This window comes from Prionailurus bengalensis, chromosome A2, assembly GCF_016509475.1.
Source record: "Prionailurus bengalensis isolate Pbe53 chromosome A2, Fcat_Pben_1.1_paternal_pri, whole genome shotgun sequence".
Lineage (NCBI taxonomy): Eukaryota > Metazoa > Chordata > Mammalia > Carnivora > Felidae > Prionailurus > Prionailurus bengalensis.
The window spans coordinates 107,508,373-107,527,857 of record NC_057348.1 but is presented as its reverse complement, the minus strand read 5'-3'; the positions used below and the strand labels follow the sequence as shown (position 1 = coordinate 107,527,857).

The window sequence follows — 19,485 nt, the reverse complement described above, 5'->3', positions numbered from 1 at the left end:
ATATATAATCTAAGCTTATATAAGCATAGATCCTTAATCCTCTAGCATAGGATTAAATCTTCCTTGCCACTTCTCTAGGCTATTACTTATTTTTTCTAGTACCTTTTCATGGATTGGGCATCATTTAGAAGATTATCATTTCCAGCTCACAGCCCCCAGATTGAAGGCCACATTTCATGCCTTCATTCTACCTCTGGCCTTGTATTCCCTCCCTTTTCTGTTCTTTTCTCTTAACATTTAATCTTCTCTTTCTTTCTTTTGAGATAAGCTACATGTTAACTTTCTAAATGGTATATTTAGCCAGAATTCTCTTGTATTCATTGAAGAGAGTTCTGTATCTGTATAATACGTCACTCTGCAGAAAGTCCTAATCCCTTGTATATTACATTCTATCTTCTCTGTATATTATTATCTTATATTATTTTTTATCACTTTGTTCTTACACATATATAGAATCATGATGTATGGTCAGCGGATATATGTTGATCTGTTGATCCTGACATTTCCAACTCTGTGGTGTAATAAGCAATTCTTAGTTTTATGTTTTATATTTTATGTAAAAAATGGCCTAAACAATAATATACTTGATTTTATCTGGCATATTCTGAATTAAATATGCAATTTGACCATTTTTTTATATTGTAACTTTTTTTTACCATTAAGAAAATTTATTATTATTGTTTAATCTTATTATTGCTACTATTTATAAGTGATGCATATAGAATTTCATTCCAAAGATTTGGCTTATTCTTTCACCATAAATGTATAATTGTTATGGTGTTAATGTCAAGGCTTCTGAAATTTAGAATTACTCACAAGTATGTTCATTCGTGGCTACAGTTAAAAAGGAAAGGGAAAGGGAAAGGGAAAGAAAAAAGAAAAAGAAAAAAGAAATCCTGTAAGTCATCACAGAGAAAGTATAGTTTTCTAACTCCCATTTAAAATTTCCTCAGGAGAGCAGGCAAGCCCTTCATGGACTTGAACAGAGTTGGGGTTTGATCACAAAGCCATAAATTCTCTTTCTGATTGCTATTTGGCCTGAGGGCTTGTTGGAAGCATCACCGTCCTAGTTAGACTGTTTTCCAGCTTTTAAATATACTAGAGTATGATCGTATTATGTGTTGACCCTGATTTATGTTGAAAACTCAGAAACATTTTTTCCAGAAGAAGTGCTTTGTGTATGTGTGAGCCTTTGAGGCCTGGCCCCATCTGAGAGTTGACTGGCTCACCTCAGTGTACTGTTCATTTATTCAGATGGCTGGACTCTAAAGGAGGAATCTTTAAATATCCAGTGGTATTTCAGTGAAATAAATATTGTGAAGCAGATATGGGTTGTTTAAAACATATCACTATGATGTAATATGTCAATGCTCAATTATACATTTGCATGCACCTTAAAAAATTCTGTCTCCAGAGAAAAACTGATTGTCATAATACTGCATTTCAATTAAACCCACATCCTAGGCATTCTGAGGTCCAAATTCCTGCAACCCTCAAGTTAATGTGTTCCATGTTGTGGGGTTAATTTACATAAAGTTCTGGAGCTCCTGCTGCACTGTTTCAAATCTTGGTAGCTTTGATATTCTCCATAGTGCTATACACAAATATTGTAAACTAGTTTTCACAGAGACAAGTTATGATTATCAGCAGGAATTAGTTTCATACAGTGATCTCTAACCATATTGTACCAGAACATTACCCAGACCCCCTCACTTCTGAACTTCATTTTTCAGTCCCTATAAAACACATCTGTTCCACTGTGTGTGTTTTGAAAATTAAATATACTAATATCATCCTGACTGACCCGGCCACCAAACTCATGTGGGAGAAATCCGGTCCACAACCCAAGCTGTGTTGAGTCTTCAGGTCTTGTGGGAGCTTGTAACTCACTTCACCACAGCAAAGAAAAAAAAAGTAAAGCAAGAGAAAAAGGAAAAAAAAGAAGCAAAACAAAGAAAAATAACATTTCTAAATATGTGTGCTTTCTTCTGATAAGAGCATAGAGAAACTTAGTCAATTACAAAGCAATTTAGCCAATATTCATATTCATCCTGGTGAAATTTTCAAGGTCACAACAGTCATCACATCCTAGGATTTTGTAAAGTTTCTCTGTAAAACTTCTACTTCATAACAAAAGGAATCCCAGTACTAAAAACTCTGGTGAACTAGTTCATTACAGAGGGTCAGAATTAGGTCAAGAGAAAAAGTAGTGTTGAAATCAAAATACAGTTTAATTATAACAGAAAAACTTAGTACTTGGTACATCTCATTTGTTGTGACAGAATTTTTACTGGATTTATTCATTTGAAAGTTTGAAGTAAAACTGGGGCCTTTGGAGGTTTTATAGGATCATTGCTGTCAAAGATATAGTTAGAAATAGCAAAGGACACAAAAAGTTGAGGATAGTTAAAACATTTTAAAACAAAATTTTTATGTCAGAGAAACCAAACTAAATATTCTCCTGTATATTAACGTAAAGTGAAGTGATGTCATATGTACATTCAAGCTGATTTTAGAATTTGGAATTTACTGCCAACTCCAAGATATACTCTGCTGTCTTATTTGATCCTCACAAAAGCAAACACATCCATTTAACATGTACTAGAGTGATAAAGGCTCAACATTAAAAATTAAAGGAGGTAAGGGGCCCCTGGGTGACTTCCTCATAAGCATAGGACTTTGGCTCAGGTTATGATATCATAGTCAGTGACTTTGAACCCTCTCCCCCCCCCCCCCCCCCCCCCCCCGCCCTGCGTCAGGCTCTGTGCTGACAGCTCAGAGCCTGGAGCCTGCTTAGTATTCTGTGTCTTCCTTGCTCTCTGCCCCTCCCCACTTGTGTGTGTGCACCCGTGCACTCTCCCTCTCTCTCCCTCTCTCTCTCTCTCTCTCTCTCTCTCTCTCTCAAAAATAAGTAAACATTAAAAAAATTTTTTTTCAATTAAAGAAGGTAAACTTACAAATAACCAGAAACAATTTAGACCTCATCATCATCTCTCTCTCTCCCTCCCTTTCTTCCTTTCTTTCTTTACCTTTCTTCCTTCTTTTCTTTTCTTCTATTCTTTTTTCTTTCTTTCTTTCTTTCTTTCTTTCTTTCTTTCTTCATTAAGTTTTGCCATTTAATCCAAGGGCAAGATTGGTTTAAATTATCAGACGTCTACCTAGAGACTTTCCTTTGTTAATTTCTTCAGTCTGGCAAAATAGTTCTCAAACGTGAGTGTGTGAAAGAATTACCATTAAGGGTTTGTATACACAAAACCATGTGTATTATACTATAGGGGTTATTTAAGGGATTTCCTAGAGTAATTTTAACTCTGGACAACTTTTGAGGCATGTGCTAACTTCAGAAGCTAACCAGGGAGGTTCTATTTGCCCTTATTTATGAGAATTAGTAACATATTTCTCCAGAATCCATAAAATATATCTTTTGACATAATTATAAACATATTGTAGATACAAGGATATTTTCTGAAAACTCATACTGTAATAAAGTGTAATTTTCCCCTTATCCAATATTTGATATTGGTTACAAGCTTCACCCTTACTTTTTATCATATAATAATTGCTTTTAAGGATCTTCCCTCTATCCTCATTCTCTCTCAATGAAGAGAGAAATAATCAACAATTACTTATGGACTAGATAAAAACTAACAATTTTGAAGTTTTTGTTTTATAACTTGATCTAGAGAATATATTAGTGGCCAAACTGTATTTCTTCCCCCAACCCCAGACTTACTGAGGTATAGTTGTATTTCTTGAACTATAAATGAAAACAGGCCAAGTATTTTACCTCTGAAATTTCTTTTGCTCTTAAAACCCATCATGATTTACCAATAATCATGATTTGCCAATTTACCCTTTGGTGATGTCCACTAAGTTATTTTTCAAAGATGAACCTAATGTGTATTAACATTAAAACTTTTATGTGGGGGCGCCTGGGTGGCGCAGTCGGTTAAGCGTCCGACTTCAGCCAGGTCACGATCTCGCGGTCCGTGAGTTCGAGCCCCGCATCAGGCTCTGGGCTGATGGCTCAGAGCCTGGAGCCTGTTTCCGATTCTGTGTCTCCCTCTCTCTCTGCCCCTTCCCCGTTCATGCTCTGTCTCTCTCTGTCCCAAAAATAAATAAACGTTGAAAAAAAATTAAAAAAAAAAAAAAAAAAACTTTTATGTGTCAGAGTGCTGGGAGAACAGATTATGTCCAAGGTGAAGATTAGGGATTTTGATTTCGAGAAATGAATGTTTTGGGATCCATCTCTGTCATCCTTTGCCAGTATTTACATATATTTCACATGTGTGGAAAATAATTTGGTGGGGGGAGTGGCTATTTTATTTTATTTTATTTTATTTTGTTATTTGAGTAGAGTCAGCACACAATGTTACATTAGTTTCAGGTACACAACGTAGATATTCAACATCTCTATGCCATGCTCACCACAAGTGTACCTACCATCTGTTACCATGCAACACTGTTACAATATCATTCACTGTATTCCCTATTCTGTGCTTTTATCCTCATGACTTACTCATTCAATTACCGGATGCCTGTTTCTCCCACTCCCTTCACCCATTTTTCCCCTTCCCTCTGGAACCATTAATTTGTTCTCTAGAAAATTGATATTTTTAAGGCTTTTCGCTTGTCATCCCCTCTGTTACTTCGATTACCTTATGGTGCTAGTAATTAGGGCAAGATGAAGAAGTATTTCTGATGTATACTTTTTATTAAAAACTTAATTATTTTGGGAGCTATCCTCAGACCTTTCTCGCATTACAATATTGTGTTGGCCAATTCTGTTATTTTTTTCAGATAATAGAACAGAATAGACCTTATAAATTATCTATTTCCACTCTAATTGGACTGAAAACGAAGCTAACATCCAGAGAATATGAAGTATTTGATCATTTCATGACAAAAGGGACAAGAAATCAGGTTTCAAGTTTCTCAGTGTTTTTTCCAGGACACTGATGTGGAATTTTGAATGCTTCTTTATCCCGTGATGGTGATTTTCAAAAGTGATAGATGAGGATAAAATGGGATGAAAGAAGTAAAAATTAGAGTTTCTATTTACAGTTGTTTTATCTCATCCTTCTTTTAAAAGAAATGTCTTTTTTATGAAGCTTATAATACACAAATAATAATTGAAAAATTTAAAGGCTAAATGAAATGGGGGGAAGAACTGTAATATTTTCATAATAAATTTTAGAAAACATTGCTGTAGAAATTGATCTAATATCAGTAGTAGCAATAATAACAAAATAGCATCAACTTAAACTACTGATATTTGTTAAGCACTTGCGTATATGAGACCCCAAGTTTTTATGTCCATTCTTTCATTTAATTATTTCAGCTACCTTGTAAGATAATCCATATTTTTCAGGTAAAGGTACTGAGATATAGCAGCACTAAATAACTTCCTCAAGATGGAATTATCATTGAAAGCCACTTCTTTTGTATTCAAACATACAACTTCAAAACACTGAGTCATGAGTACTTGAGGAAACACTCTATCTGCTGAATGAAGATGATTTATCTCTTATTCATATAAGAATACTATAAGGTAGCTATGGCAAATAATCATTTTACAAATAAGCTAAGTCAGTGGGAAATTTAACATATCTCTGTGATTGACCTCATTTTAGTAAAACATTTATTTTATTTAAAAAATTTTTTAACATTTATTCATTTTTGACAGTGAGAGAGACAGAGTGTGAGCCAGGGAGGATCAGAAAGAGAGGGAAACAGAATCTGAAGCAAGCTTCAGGCTCTGAGCTGTCAGCACAGAGACCGATGTGGGGCTTGAACTCACAGACTATGAGATCATGACCTGAGGGGAAGTCCAATGCTTAACTGACTGAACCACCCAGGCGCCCCAAACATTTTTGATATTTAACCACAACATTGTGAAGATAATTTTGCCTGAAGATTTAAAAATAAGATACATACAAAAATACCAGTCCTTAATAGATACTTCACAAAAAACTGTGTAGATCTAAGTGTGGATTCAGGGGCTATATTGCTTACCAGTGAGTTCTGTCAGCAGTGGACTGCCTGACGAGAAACAAGAGTGTGATATATATGTGTATAATGAGTACAACCTAATGGGGACTGGCTCAATGCAATTTTTTGTGCTTGTGTTTGCCTTTGAAGTAGGTTCCATGCTATTTTTTCTTACGGGTGCCATACCTAGCACTAAATAAATAATAAATAGAATAATATGGGTATTTATTTTTAAAGACTATTATTTTAGTGGTTGCGACTTTAAGATACTAGATTTTACTAAATTGAATCTATACTGAAAATTTTGAAGGCTTTTCAATTGTTTTGATTGTCTAGCAGGATGCTTTACAATAAAGCAAAGGTATAGAACAGTAATTCCTTGCTGGCATTTTACTATTCTTCCTCCATTATGTCCTTTAAATTTGGCCCCTTCCTTTACATTATATTGTCAGTCTTAGTCAAAAAAACTTATCATGCCATCAGCTTAGTTCCACTTAGAATTGTCTTGACTCAGCTTTGCTTAATATATATATATATATACATATATATATATATTTATTTGTCGAAGAATATTTCAAGAAATACTACTACTAAAAAAGTTATGTCTATTGTAGAATTTTCATGGAAGACTATTTCCATTATATTGCTCAGCATCCCCCTGGAATAATATCTGTGTATTATTAAACAATTATATAAAACAATTATTTTTAACATAATTTTAGATATGAGTAGGAAATTTGGCACCTAGGTGGCCCAGTCGGTTGAGTGTCCAACTTTGGCTCAGGTCATGATGTCATAGCTTGTGGGTTCAAGATCCACGTCAGGCTCTGTGCTGACAGCTCAGAGCCTGGAGCCTGGTTTGGATTCTGTCTCCATGTCTCTCTGCCACTCCCCCACTTGTGCACGTGTACATGCTTGTTCTCTCTACCAAATACAAATATTAAAAAAAAGTAGATATGACTAGGAAATTTAATTAAATATGAAGGATCAAAACAGTATTTTGGTGACAGAAGTGGGAATGAGGATCATTAGAAACCATTATTTAGTCTGTATTTTTTGTCATAAAAAGGAATTAAAATTAAAAGTATTTTAAGACACTGAAAAATGTATTTGAAGGCTGGCATCATAAAAACTCATCAAGAACATTGAACTCCATGTTTCACAACAGAATAGAAATACTTCAAACAATGATCAATCTATAATTGTACTTACCCACTAAATTCTTACTCTACTTTGTAAGATAATTATATTTTCCCAACAATAATTATATACTCACAGTTTTAAAAGCATCTTTTTAACTTAGGACCATCCATCTGAAAAAGCTGGCATTATTGAAAACTGTCATGTTTCAAACTCTACCTATCATTTATATCTCCTTATCTGTCTCTCTCTGTTGTCACCTTTAGGTTACTGAATCGTTTTAGCAAGAAAAATAGCACACTTTAATTGTCTATCCTATATGTTCATAGAACTTTATATTTAAAAAAATAGTGAATATTTATGATAAAGTTGTGAAAATTATGAAGCTATTATCCGTATTTTATAGAGGCAGAAACTGAAATTCTGAGTAACCTCTGGAGGCAAAAGAATTTGTATTGACTTGGGACAATCTGATCCTCTCATTCTTTTTCCAGAGTTCTTCCAGTTTGACTAGGTTTCTGAACCTGATCTTAAATATAAATAGAAGACCTTTTGCAATATTTCATTAATGTAATTTCTTGTATGTTTTACATAAAACTGACCATTGTATAATGTGGAGGTTAGAAGCACCAACCACCCATGCAGTTGAAAATCTTCATATAACTTTTGACTGCCCCAAACTTAACCACTAATAGCCTACAGTTGACCAGAAGCCTTACTGATAACATAAACAGTTGATCAAGACATATGTTGTATGTAATATTATTATATGCTGTATTTTTACAATAAAGGAAGCTATGGAAAAGAAAGTATGATTAAGCAAATCATAAGTAAGAAAAATACATTTACGGTGCTGCACTGTGTTTATGGAAAAAAAAAAACTGCACTCAAGTGGCTGAGTGCAGTTCCAAACTGTGTTGTTCAAAGTTCAACTTGTATATTAAGAGTTTAAAATAATATTTTTAAATATATGTGAATGAAAAGAAAAATGTGGTATAATGCAAATGGATGATGTAACAGCTGATTGTTTTTTTCCTGACTTGTGGGAAAACTAAGACATCAAGTGAATCAATTACATATTTTGACCTCATTGTTTCCTAAGGGAAAAAAATATATTCTTGCCCATGAAATGTGGAAATTTCACATCTTTCCAATTCTTGTATAATTTGAGCTCTTTCCCAGCAGTTCAAGATATCGTGTCTCCTTTAATAATCTTGGCTTTCATAATTAAAGCCCTAATTATCATCATCATCATCATCATGGTCATTATTGTAGTTATCACCCTCGTCAGCATTATCATTATTTGGAGAAGAGGAGATATAAGGTGTTGGTACAGGCTCACACCTTTTTTATAGCTTAAAAGCTAGAAAATATGCTCTTTGAATGTTTGTAGTGTTTATGTAATCAGTACCTACATTGCCAAGGCATATTGAAAACAGCTGGGTGCCTGCTGCCTGCCTCCCTCTTTGTTGGAACTTTTGCCAGAACAGGTAGTCAGAAATGGAAAGTAAGGGAAAATTCAGGCATCTGGGGTGTCTCTCAGGAAGGCAGCTGTGGCTTCCTTAGGAAGCAATCATTGTTTGCCATCAGCCAAGACTCTGTATACCCTTGGGTCCAGTTCTGGCATGGCTGGCCTAGTAGGATGCAGTTTATGACTTAGGACTTACGCGAGAAACCATTTGGGCAGTCCCATCTCTGGCAGAACTTTGAGAGAAATCCCCCAAGCTGCAAGCCATATGTGGGATGTTGGCCTTCTATTTAGCCTACTCTGGGAGGTTCCCATTTACTGGGGCTCTAATCATCCCTTTGACACAAGCAAAAACAATACAAAGAGATCTTTTCAAAACACATCCTTCCAAGATATACTGTTGTGTTTTAAAAACCAGACATCACTATTATTTCTGTAAACATGGCATTTTTTTCCTAAAAATAAACTCATTTGTTAAGAGACTTCCTTTGTTTCCTGGATAGTGGGCAAGTACAAAGAATTTCTTTTAACAGCACACTGGAAGTCCTTGGACTAGCAGTATTGAATGGTATTCTGCATTTGCAAGCATATGGTCTTTCATATATAAATTTTTGTACACCAAGTATTAAAATTTGCCTCCATGGGAGAAAACGTAGGCTCTGATTGATGTCTGGGAGATGCCAGGAGCTGGCCTTTGTTATGTACACTACACTGAAAATCAATCTGCTGTTGTGATGAGATTATTTGGCAAGGTAAATAGGTAGGTAAACTAGGTAGGTAAATAGCAAGGTGAATATTGGTTATTATTTGGCAAACAAACCACCCCTCATTCACCATGAAAATTACATTTTGGTAAGCTAGACTTGAATGGTTGTCTTGATAATTTTTGTTAAAACAGAGCTTTGATTTTAGAATGTAAATGCCTTAAATTTCAGGAGTCAGAAATAAAAGGGAATTAGAAATGTATAGTACTTTGAATTTTAGATTAAGTGTCATGTTTTTCCCCATTACAAAGAGTTCTGTTAGGATACTTAAGGACCATGATTAATCCAGCAACATTTTATTAAAATATCCTCAGTTTTGGGGTACCTGGGTGCCTCAGTTGGTTAAGTGACTGACTCCGGCTCAGGTCATGATCTCAAGGTTTGTGAGATCAAGCTCTGCATCCAGCTGTGTGCTGACAGCTCAGAGTCTGGAGCCTGCTTCAGATTCTGTCTCCTTCTCTCTCTCTGCCCCTCCCCTGTTCACACTCTGTCTCTCTCTCTCTCAAAAATAAATAAATACTTTTTAATTTTTTTTTAAAAATCTTCAGTTTCAAACAAGCTGTATATGAACCAAATAATTTTGTGCCAATGTTAGGCATACTCAGGAAAATTCAATGAAATGTTTAGTTGTAACCAGAACTTATTTGCAGAAATATGAAGTTAAAGAAAGAAAGAATTTTTAAATTCCCTGAACTATCTTCTTTTTTTTTAAAAAAAAAAGTACAGTAATAGTTTTTAGGGCAGGGAATCAGGCTATTTTTTAAACTTTTTAAAAGTTTATTTATTTTTGCGAGAGAATGAGCAAGCAGGTGAGGGGCTGAGGGAGAGAGAGAGAGAGAGAGAGAAACAATCCCAAGCAGGTTCCACACCATCAGCACAGAGACTGACACAGGGATTTAACCCATGAACTGTGAGATCATGACCTGAGCCAAAATTAAGAGTCAAACCTTTATCCAACTGAGCCACCCAGGTGCCCCAGCATCAGGTTATTTTTAATGCATTGTCCATTACTAGTTTTAATATATAAGAATGTCTCAGGTCAGATTAGGTAATGTTCATCGAGTGACTTATTTTTCCTACTCTTGTTTTATTCCCAACTTCATAAAAACTAAAATAGACTATCCTTAGAATTTTTCACCGCTCTGATATTTTTTTTCATTCTCACACCTAAAAAGGTAAAGAATGTGAGGCTCCATTGTAAGTACAAGAAGATTATGAGTGTAAACAGATGCTTTTTATAATGTACGCCTTTGCTAAGATATTTTTCCGAAAGAGTGGTCAACGTTTAACCTAACATTCATTCTCACAATTGATATTTGGTTCTTTATTAATTTGACCTTACTGTAATTTGCTCTCTGTATCTCCATATTGCTTTTTATCCAGCATTTCAAACTAAAAAGTTATAAAAAAAAGTTTTACCCTTCTGCATTAAGAATTTTGATGATTAGAAAAATATAAAGTCAGGTTTCAGTTTTGACAAGACACATGTTTTGACCATTTTATGAATATAAATCATATAGTCAACTTCGGTTGTCTCTTTAATTTTTCTCCATGCTTTAATTGTGGTAAGCTTGGCATTTCCTTTTACCTGTCATTTTGACAAACCTCAAGCTGGGGGCGGAGTACTAACCTGGAAAAAAACTAACCTGGAAAAAAAATTGAGAATGAAGGCTGTAAATCTAGACTATGTATATTAAAATATTTATAAGTTTTCCAGGAAATGAACATAAATTGAAGATGTATCATTGTGTATGAGGGAAAGCAAGAATGTAATAAGTAATCAAGGGCAATTTTAAAATCCCTATTACTGGATGGTAATACCCTCAGAACAAGAGTTGGTAATATTGGAAAATTTTAAAGTCTTGTATCTATAAAGACACTGAATTCATAATTTAGAATTCAAAGATGAAAAATCCACAGATGTTTTTGAGAAATGTAGCATCTATTTTCACTTTATGCTAATTACAGTTTATACAATTTTGACCAGATGGGTTTGCATACACAGTAGCTAATTCATGACAACTGTCTTCAAGTATATTCTCTGAATTGTAGGTAGGTCTTGGAGAACTCCAAGAGATCTCTAATGTTCTTATTGATATTTGTGGTTTCACATGTTATCATGATAGCTCAAATGTGGTATACATGAACAGTAGATATTTCATAGGGGTATTGTTGAAAAGGATATACACTTTCTTGAGCTATGTGGACTCTTAGAATAGTGAATACATTGTGATACCCAACAGGAGATAATCATCTCTGGGGAGATGAAGAAATGGTTACAAATGAAGATTCTGTACTTGTTATCTAAATTAACTTAGTACTTTTTTGTCACTAAAGTTAGAGTCCTCTGCCCCCACTGAATAGTAAAATGCCTGATTTTTAAGGTTTTAGAATTCAGCTTAATTATTTAAAACTTTTGTTCTAATGTTTATTTTGAGTTTATTTCCTTTTATAAAAACATGATCATGGTATGTTTAATGTATTATGTTTGAAAATTTATATCAGAATATATGTAATGATTGAAGGAAATATATATTCTTTTTAAATAAGGCATTGTTATCATGTGCATTAATATAGACTTTATTTTTATATTGTTTTTCCCTCAGTTAAGAATTTTAATACATATTTAAAAACTAATGCAAAACAATAATGTTTGATTTAAAGCTTGATAGTAGTAAATCCGATACGACCACATATTAAAGATAGTGGTAATTGTATATGCTTTGAATAGGGTCAGAGAGAGAACACAAGACTTCCAAGTAATAGTTGCAAATAGTTGGAAATTATTTCTCTTAAGCCTTTGTTTGTCTGTGCATGACTCCTAGTATTTTAGTCATATATATATAATGTATTGGAAGTTAAATAAGGAATTCCCAATTTCTCTGGAGTTGGCATTTGGCAAACTGTATCCTTGAAAATTCAAAGAAAAAAATGTATCATTACCTATTATCTTCCTGATGTTTTCATTTCAGCAGGACTTTCAGTCTATTTGGCTCCAAATTCTGGTCTAGATTTGTTTGTATTTATTTGTCTCTTGCACTAATAGGAAATAGAGATACTTTTAAGCAATTCAGGTTTGAACTCTGTTTAAGTTCTTATCTGTTTATCTGTAGAGCAGACAATGGTCCTCTCTAAAAAACCAAAATATTATGTCAAAAAGTATATTTAACAAAGAATTAGTTTTATTTTATCCAAATAATTTAGTAAAAACGTCTGCATATTTAATGTGTTGCTCTTAAAACAAATTGTTGCTATTTTCATTGTTATAGTTGTGAATAGTCAGTGAATTGTTATTTTATGAACCTCATCAATGTCAGAGAAATAATTTTTAGGTAAAAATATATTCTTCCATTTAGAGGCAGGATATAATTTTTTAGACATAAAACATAGGTATATCCATTCCAGGGGAATTTTAGGAAATCAAGACAAAAGTTGTACACAAAAATGTACACACTGAAATAAAGAGTAATATATATTTTTTTAATTACGAAAAGTGAGTTTGTAATCACTCATCACAAAAAAATGCTATTTCAAGTTTCTTCCTTGTCAAGGTAGAATTTATCAGGCACCTTTACCCATCATTTATAAAATGACTTAGATTTTCTAACTTGCTCGTGCAATTCTCTAGTGATTCTGTATATGTAATTACATTGCCACTGTGGATAAGCATAAAATTAAATGAGATGTTATCTCTCAGCATATTCTATTTAAGTATTTGTACCAATAGATACAAGTTTGAGAATCCAAGTAAATTTCAGCTATCTCAGAGATTTTGTTTCTCTTGTGGGTAATTTTTCAAGTACTTTAAAACTTTCTTTTTTTTTTTTTTTTTTTTTTTTGCAATTTATCTGAGAGTTAAATGTTTTGAGAAGTGTGGGGTGTTGCTGGCTAGTTCTAATGGAAATAGTCCACTACCTAAGATGATATTTTATTTGCTTCTCAGGTCATTTATTAATACATTTGGTAGGCGGATTCAAACCAACAGAGACAGATATGTACATAGGTGTAAGAACAATCCACTAGCTATGTAATTTGAGGGATAGCAGTTTGAGGAGATGTCACATGCACACCAGAAGTACCTCTTCGGATACTATTCTGTCTCCTTTAAGATTAGATGCCTGATTTTCTCATAAGTAGAGCCATTTTTAATAAGGCCTCTTAAAACACAGACATAACGGGGAGGGGCAGTAGAATAACTCATCGGTTCCCACTGGTGTTTTAGTATGGGTTAGTGGTTCAGATTAGCCACCTGTCAATTGATGCACTTTTTTGGAAAGAGTGAAGGAAACGTGGAGAGCATCTGTACAGGCCAAAGTTCAGGCATCAGAGTCTAGGGCCCTGGGAAGTCAAGGAAATAGCCTGAAGACAAGGGCCACTAATGATGTGTTAGCTCAAGGAGGGCTTGACACCAGGAGTGAACTTCCTCTGTTTCATATTTTGAATCCAGCTGTTAAAATCTTGGGACTTGGATAAAATAAGTGTTCATTGAGTTTGTACATATCCAGAAACATCAGATCTGTGATTAGAGAAGTATGTTGCAAAAACTGGCTTTGGTTGCCATTTAATCTTATGCTAGCCTAAGTAGTAATTCTCCTGTCTTCCTTGAATAAATGATTGAGAAATATGTTAATCAACAGTCATTTCAAAGGACACATTTAATCTAATCAATTATGGAGACCCAAAATGGACAGCTTGATAGAAAAATCAAGAGAAAGTTTGGACAAGAGAAAATTAAAATGGCATGACTCCAATCATCAACTGGTTTATGGAGTCCATGTTAAATAATTTTCCAGCCTAAAATTATATATTAAATATATATTTAGGATACATATGCATACACATTAAAAAATACAAGAAAAAATCTATTTTTTCCTAGTTATTTTCTAATGCAATTGAGTGACTATTTCAAGGTCATGCATATTTTGAGAAGGGCATATTCATTGTATTAATTTTTATGATTCTGTGTCAATCTGGTTTTCATTATATATAAAAACCCCAATTTATGTTTAAAACATTGATTGTGAAAAGTGTCAGAAACCTAGCAGTTACTGACTCAAAAATCATTAGGCAAGTACAGATCACTACAAAAAAAGAGGAAAGAATTCACTACTTATGTACGTATTCACTGAACTGACATCCTAGGATGTGTAGTTAGATTTTCTGAGAGATGCTATATAAACAAACACCCATATCCCAGCTCTGATATTTAGTAGTTTTGTGATTTCTTGTTAAACCACATAAATTCTAGGTTCCCATTGCCTCATGAGCAAATTGGGTACAAATCTGGCAAAGTTTGTGATGAGATTTAAACATCATAATCTAATAAGGCACCTAGGACAATGGCTAGTTTAATCAAGGGTCTCACTGCACATTAATATTGAATCTGAGTTGGATTTCTATGCATCATCAGTTCCTCACCCCATGTTTTGAAGAGATAATAAATGGGGCCAAAACCTGCCAAACAAAATAAAACTATAAATTGTTAAATATCTCATTTTTCTTAAGGAGCTGAAAGCATTTTAGATAATTGGAAAAGATAAAATCCTCATGTTTTAGTTAAGGATGGGTCATTAAGGAAATAGGACTTGATTTATAGTTTCAAAAGCAGAAAGATTTAGTTGGGAAGTTATGGGTTAACAACAAAGGCATGAACTGAATTGAACTTTTTTTTTTCATTCTCTCATTAGGTCAGAAGTTGTTACTATTTCTAGGATCCCAGATGGAAGTATAGATAGTCTAGTGGGTAGGGAGTAGGGAAGAGGAGAATCATGACTTACCAGCAAAATTTTACATATAGTTTAAAGGTTTCCTTCTCCCTAGCCTTCACCCTTGGAATCCTTGTGACCCGAAAAACTAAATTGAAAACCAATAAAAACTTCTTTTTTTGAGACAGAGAGAGACAGAGAGAGGGAGAGTGAGAGAGGCAGAGGGAGAGAGAAAAATTTAAACAGGCTCTTCACCCAGCACGGAGCCTGATGCTGGGCTTGATCTCACAACCCTGAGATCATGACATGAGTGGAGATCAAGAGTTGGAAGCTCAATCAACTAAGTTACCCAGGCACCCTGAAAAACCAGTAAAAACTTCTATTGCCAAATATATTTCGGGTTCATAAATGTTATGGATCTGAATTAAACTGTTTATACTGATATTATGCATTTTTCATCTCTGTCCCATTTGAAAGTTCTCTTTACAGCTAGCCATCTGTCAACATTACCCATCTTCATAGACTAATTCAATTCATTGCACAAAGGGCTTTCATAAATACTCTTCACCTTGATATTATTTTGCTTGGCAAAATCACAAGAGATCCCATGAGGTCATTTTTCTTGAATTAGAGTCAAAAGAAACAAAATCAAAACCAACCTTTAAATATATTGTATTTGATTTCTGAAGCAACTCCATAATGTTAATATTATTCTTGACTTCTGCTTCAACATAACTGTAGATTTCATTTTTGATATATATTTTTTTACATTGTGCATATTATAGGCTGAAAGGAATGCATGTATTGGAACAAAACTGCAGAGTGACTAACGTGAAGGATCATGGTTCTCTAGAAAGAACATATGAAAGTTTCTATATGAAACAGAACAACCTAGCCGTGAATCTAATACCATGGTTTAGGAAGGTGTTGTTGTTGTTGTTGTTGTTGTTGTTGTTGTTTTCATATTCAGGCTTTCACAGCATAATAACCACAATTCAAGCTATTTTCTTTGAATTGATGGCTGGCCTCAGTTAATGGCCTTGGCTTCTCCCCAGTCCATCACCCCAGAATTTTTCCCATGCCTGCATCTTATTACTTAAATTTGTTCCTTTGTATATTTTTGTGGATCTTTCAGGAATAGTGGTTCTTCCTGGGGACAAGAACTGGTCATATTTTAGTAGTTTGGAGAGGAGCTTTGCACAATTAAAAAAAAAAAAAACATATGGAGAGACTCTTGGATAAACCCATTTGTTTGGGCTTTACTCTTTTTTTTTATCATCATACAAACAACACCTAAAATGGAGATCATAAGGCAAACTTGTAGCTTAATGTTAGTGTATAGGTAAGAGTAAAAGGGGGGGCGCCTGGGTGGCGCAGTCGGTTAAGCGTCCGACTTCAGCCAGGTCACGATCTCGCGGTCCGTGAGTTCGAGCCCCGCGTCAGGCTCTGGGCTGATGGCTCGGAGCCTGGAGCCTGCTTCCGATTCTGTGTCTCCCTCTCTCTCTTCCCCTCCCCCGTTCATGCTCTGTCTCTCTCTGTCCCAAAAATAAATAAACGTTGAAAAAAAAATTTTAAAAAAAGAGTAAAGGGAAAAGTTAGCTTAGGAGAACTCTGATGGTGTAAAGACCATGACTAGTGCTTGGATTTTACATCAAGAGAAGAGAAGATATGTGTGTTATGGCATTATGGCATTTAGATTACACATAATAAAAAATTCTGCAACCATGAGTTCTTACTGAATGACTATATAATCCTTATTGCTAGGATCATCAGAAATCAAGTTATTTTTGGCTAATTTGGGGTGATTTGTTGGGAATGTGTGATATTACTTGAAAGCAGGGAAGTAAACTCAATGAACTCTGATGGCTGCTTATTATGAGTTAGTTATGGCATGAATCTTAAAGAGAATTTTGTAGTACAGTTTTTCATACCTGTAAGATCACCAGAGTGAGAAGGTAAATCAGTAGTGATGTTTAACATTTAATTCGTGTTGGGTAAAGTTCATAACATGTTAGATCACATTGCCCCAGAGAGGAATGATTCTTTATAATGTTTTTATTTCTCCTTTTCCAAATGCTTCTTAAACTATATAAACAATGAGATCATTTCATACAGTACATTCCACATGCAGAAGGCCCAGAGGCCAGAAGAAAGTTCTGTTTCATTCAGTATCTAAGTTTCATAGTCCCATCCCTAGAAATGACCCAGACTTGAGAGTATAAAAAATAAAAGGCAAACACTAACTAACTTGGATGTAAAATAAATAAATAAATAAATAAGTAAAATAGATAGAGAGATAGATAGATAAATAAATAAATAAATAAATAAATAAATAAAAGCCAAAAAAATAAAGCATTTTACTCCTACTCTTTTCTCTGACGTAATGTGTTTTAAGTTGGGTTGGGTAAATTCTATCAGTGAGCAACTGCTAGATTCAATTTGATTAATTTATAGTGTCTAAAATATTGATGTTCATTTTCCCCTTCAAAGAACTCAGTTGAACAAAAGTATTGATTCACTTTTAATTCTTTTTCCTCTTTGTGTTTTATTTCTTCAGATTTTTTTTTCCATCTGCATTGCTTTCTGGGGAGTCAGAAGCATAAAACAACTTGCCTCCGGCCCTTGGAAATAAGTTTGTACTCAATTCTCTTGTTTCAATCAGTAATCCACAACCACAGTATATTATGACTGTCTGTGGAAATATAATTATCTTATATAATGATTATATGAACCATTTTTTTAATGAAAGGTGAATATGCTTATCTGCTTTTGCTTGCTTTCCATATGTTATTTTCTATTAAAATTAAAGTGTGCTGCAATTACTTTCCTTTATTAATGGATTTGAAAACAAGTGATATCAAATACAGTCATGTTATATTCACTTGTAGCATCTGAGTCAAAGTGTATGAGAAAAGGAAGGGAGGAAACTTAAAAAGAATGAAGATTTCATTTGCATTTTTTGACATTTTCTTTGCTGCATGCTAAAATTGTGCTTACATCAATATTTGTTGTCATAAACATGTGTTACATTAGTTGTCTGCATAAGGCTATATTTACCTTTGAAAACCACATAACCTAAGCAACTACATTACAGAAAAAGACATCATGGAAGTGAAAATGAGTAGAATTTATCAGAATTTGTTTATACAACAGATCAATACATATGTCTAATATGTTTGGTCAGTTTGTTTTGGCAATTTGAAGAGTATGCAGTCAGACATCCTTTGTTTTTTGAAAGCTTGTGTTATGCTTTGCTTTTACGTATTATGAAAGACTTCCATTAGTACCTATTTTTACTAACTGAAAGAAATGTTCACTTTTACAAAAAAAAAACCCAAAAAAACAAAACCTCAGGTCTTTCGCAAACCTGTAATTTCAGAAACCTGTGATTCTCTGTTTCGGGTTTCCCCTGCCACCTGAAAGTAGAGCCTTCCTATGAAATCTTTCATCAGCCAAAATGGTACAAATTGAAGAAGCAATTACCATTAATTTATATGGAAAACATTAAAGCATTCCCAGACCACCACCCCCCCCAACCGTCCGAAACATCTCTCATAGGTTTTTCTGATACCGTAAGACATATCTTGCTAATGGATGAACAAAATAACTCAGAATAAAGCACAGATGCTCAGAGACACAGTTCAAAACTATGGCAGCTTGACACTGACATGCTGAGTGTGGTTCCGTGGGAAGGAGCCTGGCCCTGCAGCTCTTGCTGCTTGAGATGTGCACAGCCTCTATAACGGCTCACTGTGAAACAAACTCTGAGTGTACTTTTGCTTTTCACCTTTTTTCATAGAAGCAAAAATTCTCTTCATGTTTCCTACAGGTTAGGGAAAATGGGTACTAATATAGGTCTTTTGTAAAAGTGAAGTGGCTTCGTTAATGCAAAACTTTGAAAAGTAGGAGATACTTGTATTTTAAATAGTCACAATAATGTTAATAAACATTTCTAAATAAATTTATCCTAAGTGTTGTGTGTACATTATTCATTGGGATTGTAAAAATCTGCCAAGTGTTTCTTAGGTAGGAACTGACATGAAGTAGCCGGATGCAGTTCAAAATGGCAGGAGAAGTTGAAAGTAGTTGGAATTTTTTCCTTCCCTCCTTCCAGTATTCCTTCAATTTAAACTTACAATTTAAGTACAACAGCCCACCCTTATCCATAGTTTCGTTTTCCATGGTTTCAGTTACCTGCAGTCAACTGGGGTCTGGAAGCTGATGTACTGCCAGAAGGTCACTAGTAGCCTAATGCTATATCACAATGCTTAGGTCATTTGCCGATCTTCATCTCATCAGGTAGGCATTTTATCTTGTCACGTCATCACAAGAAGAAGAAGGGTAAGTACAGTACAATAAGATATTTTGAGAGAGAGACCATATTCACATAATTTCTGTCATAGTATATTGTTGTAAT

The 19,485-nt window shown here is 34.3% G+C and overlaps 1 protein-coding gene across 2 annotated transcripts in view; it reads left to right on the top strand.

The window, feature by feature from the left end:
• Positions 1-19,033, top strand: part of AGMO (alkylglycerol monooxygenase) — a 400,977-nt gene extending 381,944 nt beyond the window's left edge. For both annotated transcript variants that reach the window (XM_043589013.1, XM_043589014.1), the window contains exon 14: positions 17,626-19,033. In XM_043589013.1, the coding sequence (XP_043444948.1) occupies positions 17,626-17,700 (75 nt within the window). In that variant the 3' untranslated portion in view covers positions 17,701-19,033. The remainder of the gene's footprint in view (positions 1-17,625) is intronic.
• The last annotated feature ends 452 nt before the right edge of the window (positions 19,034-19,485 follow it).